The 3,903-nt window shown below is 35.5% G+C and overlaps 1 protein-coding gene across 1 annotated transcript; it reads right to left on the reverse strand.

Moving 5' to 3' along the window:
• LOC18596023 lies at positions 1,170–3,549 on the reverse strand. Its single transcript, XM_018122687.1, has 4 exons — positions 3,252–3,549; positions 2,807–2,917; positions 1,751–2,699; positions 1,170–1,657 (listed from the first exon to the last, which is right to left on the reverse strand). Exons 1-4 carry the CDS (start codon positions 3,444–3,446, stop codon positions 1,401–1,403), a joined length of 1,512 nt encoding a protein of 503 aa, XP_017978176.1. The 5' UTR covers positions 3,447–3,549; the 3' UTR covers positions 1,170–1,400.

Genomic DNA, 3,903 nt, shown 5'->3' on the forward strand with positions numbered 1-3,903 from the left:
ATCTTCTGAAAAAGGAATTTTTCAACAACTTTTTCACTTATTACAATCACTCTTCTCTAATATAGTTGCCAAAATGTAAAGGGTTTTTCTAATACAGAAAGATGACGTATTGCAATAAGTGAAGCGGAATGCACTAGAGGTGGCAAAGAGGAAGACTGGAGTCGTTCTTGAAGCGTAAATACTTTGGTGGCAAGCTTTGAAGAATAAGAAAAGGTACAGAAAATGGTGGAGTACAGTGGATGGAAAAGGCTGAGTAGAGAGAATAGTTGGAAAAGCTTTGAAAGTATTTTAAGAAAAATCTCTGTTGAATTTCTTAATTGTTTCTAATTGCCCTCAACTTCCAAGGCTCTCATATTTATACTGAATAGGAGCACTTTCTTAGGAGTAGTTAAGAGAACACGTTCAATTATGGGAAAATGTTCTTGTCATGGAAGAACACGTTAAAGAACGACTTATGGGATATTAAGAGAATGATCATGTAGTAGGGTAATCGGCGTACGTTTTTGGTAGTGGAGTAGTGACACTTGATAGTGCGCCATGTGCACTGTATTGGAAGAAAGAAAGAAAGAAAGAGATAAAGCACATCTATTTCAAGAAAAAGTTAAGAAGAAGTCTTCTTAACTATCTTTATATTTGAGCCACCAAGCAAACTCTCTAAAATATCCCAAACGTGAAGATAATCTATAAACCCTACCACTCGCTCTGAGTTGCTTTTATTTCTTTGTATAAAATAGTTGCTCCACACTTGTTCCTAAAACGTTTCACGCTTGTTCCTATTTTATAGCACAATACTTCAAAAAATAATAATTAATCAAAATTGATATTTATAGCTGCCTCATGTGAACGTTTTTTTTCTTCCGACTTTGTGAGAGGTAGTTCATTATTCTTTTACCAAATTGGGTTTGGGATTGTAGAGATTGTAGCCATGCTTTTTGCATTCAAGAAATAACTAACAATTACTATAAACTATAGCTTTTCTTGGATAAAATACAAGTATGAAGTGTCATACTTATCATTGGAGATTATTTCAGCGGCTTAGTTCTTATGGGTATTGCTAATTTGTATGACAAAAGACTAGAAAAGGTTGAGAGGGACAAAATAATGACAAGGTTTTATAAGAAATTGTGTTTCTTAATTGAAAAGTTCTCAAAATTTTCACCTAATTCTGCAGAAAGAGTAGAAGTTTATATATATGCATGATGCTTCTAGAGCTGCTCTCGCTGTTATATTATAAAATGGATACTATTAACATTGAACAGGCACAATACACATGTATTGTAGGTGGTAATTATGTGGTAAAAACCAAAAAAACACTCCCAAGAAATTTACGGACAAATATCAGCAAACACCACCAGTTACAAATCAGCATTGAGCTGTTTTCAGATATGAAGAGGTGTATGTCATCTCAAACCATCTGGTATTGGATTTTCATCATCGCATGAGACCTCATCCAGCATGTCAAGAAATCCCTTCCTAGCAGTCCTTTGAACTGCAGAGGCATTATAACGAAGTCCAAAAGTTGACACTGCTTCAAACTTTGTCCATAACTCTTTCTTCAGAGTACTCTCACCAGGACGTTTGCCTGCCTGCATTGTGCTCTCAGGTTCTTTCCACATTGGAGTACTTTGTACGAGTGCCAAGTTGTTGCAAGTATTTTCTGCAGAAACAAGAGAATTTGATGTTCAATTTACTGCTGAAGAAAAAACATCAGTGAGTTAATTTAATTAATCATAAATATAACAAAAAGTACCTTCGTTAAACGCTTTGTTTTGCTGGACACCATCTGTAACATCATTTCCTTTTGTCAAAGGCAATTCCGTTTGTTGATTTAAAGCACATGGGATATGCAAGTGGTGATCAGAGGCAACATTGTCCATGGATTTCTCATCTGGTGGCTCCAACAAGATGCAACTTTTAGGAGGTGAGAACAACCACGTTGGTGAGGATTCCAGCTCTTTCTTCCCAATTTCTGATTTGTAAGTTTGTTTTATGCCCAGTAGTTCTGGATACTTCAAAGTCAGATCCGCAGTAGCTTCACTGCCAGAGGATTCAGAAAAAGCACTGTTGCTAATTCCAACAGGAAACGGGGTAGACTTGCGCACTCCATAGTCGCCTCTATGCGAGGACTTATGAATCGGTTCAAGCAGCACACAAGATTTAGGAGGCGACATTTTTAAGCATGGAGTCATGACAAGCATAGAATGGTTTCTTCTTGATAACACTGGTGAAGAAACAAACCCACACTTCAATGTCTTCTCTGTTTCAGCCACAAAAGGATCAGAAGGCTTAATCGGCGTTGGCTTTACGGCAACACCTTCAAGCAAATCGTCATTTTCATCCCTAGGAATGTTGAGAAAAGATGGCAGCTCAACAGTAGATTTGGAAGCAATCCTTTCAAATACTGATTTAGACGAATCACGCCTCTTGGAAGACAAAGCTTTTGACATAGGAAGAGGTGTAAGCAGAAACAGCTGTCTACCTCCCTCAACATTGCAGTCAGCAACACGCCAAGAAACAAGGGGAGAAGGAGATATTAACGAGTCCAATGTGGTTTCTTCTGGACTCCCAACATCAAAGCATTCCTTTTCATTTACATTTACAAAAGGAACAGTTTCACTTTCCAAACGTTGTCCAGGCTGATCTTTGTAGTCCCCAGCAGAAGGACTCGAAAGCACCTTTTGAAATCTGGGAACCCACCGCTGCAATTATAGAACACGAAAATCCATGTTATTCCTGCAACAAATATATATATATATATTCAAATTCAAGCGATATATACTTAAGAAAATTAAACTAAAAGATTAACCTTTAAAGAGGAAAGCATCTCGGACAAGACATTCGTGAAAGATTCGATTTCTTTTCTCCCATTTCCGCTTGTTGCCTTAAGCTTAAAAGCTTCCGCAACAAGTTCATCAATCTGCCATTGCAAAACATAGATTGGTGTATATCAGTTTAGGTACAAATTTATTGAAAAGCTTATAACAGGTAAGTAAGCAACTCGTATTCTCAGGGGAAAAAAGATAATGCAGCAATTAGATTGCAAAATCTAAGGAATCCATCTAACACATACAAAAAATTAAATAAAATAAGTAATAAAATGAAAAAGTAAAACCTTGATAAACTCGGATAATTTTACATGTAATTTTAGCATATCTCCTCAGGAACCAAACAGAAGCTAAACCCTAAACAACAACATTGAATCATAACTGGGTACCGAAAAGAAAAACTTAAAATTTTAGTTTTGGTCATACCTGGCGGAGGAGAGAGGAAAGATCGGATTGAACGAGAAGGAGGCGATCGAGGGAGTCGTGCTTTTGAATCTTGTCTTCGTCGACCATTTTCTTCTTCGGAATCTCCGATTTGGAGAAACTCCTTGTACTATTGTTATTCGATACATCTCTCAGCGGTTTCCTCACGGATTTCGCTTTCCATTCCGTTCTCCTCATCCTTTCCTTTTTCTTTTTTTTATTTGTGGTAATTTCCAATCTAGAATTTTCCCCTTTCTTTCTCCCTCTAGATTTTTTGCCGTTTGCTTTTTGAATTTTTGATCTGACTCTCTGTAGGGCGGGCTATTTACTTTTATGTTTTTTAGGATCCGAATGTTGAGACGATGGGCCGGGTTGAAGAGAACAAAACAGACCGAAGTTAATGTATGGCTAGCTCATGACAATACATCTTATTCACAAAATAGACAAAAATAAATAAAATAAAATAATTATTAAATAATTCGGTAGATAATGAAATAAAATAGTAATAGTTATTATAATTTATTATAGTTTGGGTAGTAAAAATAACTTTAGAATAAGAAAGAAATAGAAAATAAAAAGATAAAAATATTTATTATTATATATTATTTTTTTCTTATTTTAAATATTAAATAATTTATAATTTATTTAAAATATT

This window comes from Theobroma cacao, chromosome 6 (assembly GCF_000208745.1).
Source record: "Theobroma cacao cultivar B97-61/B2 chromosome 6, Criollo_cocoa_genome_V2, whole genome shotgun sequence".
Taxonomy (NCBI): domain Eukaryota; kingdom Viridiplantae; phylum Streptophyta; class Magnoliopsida; order Malvales; family Malvaceae; genus Theobroma; species Theobroma cacao.

What these genes read in the sequence shown, in the direction of transcription:
- LOC18596023 (XM_018122687.1), bottom strand. Translation starts at nt 3,446, where the DNA reads ATGAGGAGAACGGAATGGAAAGCGAAATCCGTGAGGAAACCGCTGAGA. An exon ending in TTTCCTCTCTCCTCCGCCAG is followed by an intron (nt 2,918 to 3,251) that starts GTATGACCAAAA and finishes TTGCAATGGCAG; the next exon opens with ATTGATGAACTTGTTGCGGA. An exon ending in AAACAAAGCGTTTAACGAAG is followed by an intron (nt 1,658 to 1,750) that starts GTACTTTTTGTT and finishes TTGTTTCTGCAG; the next exon opens with AAAATACTTGCAACAACTTG.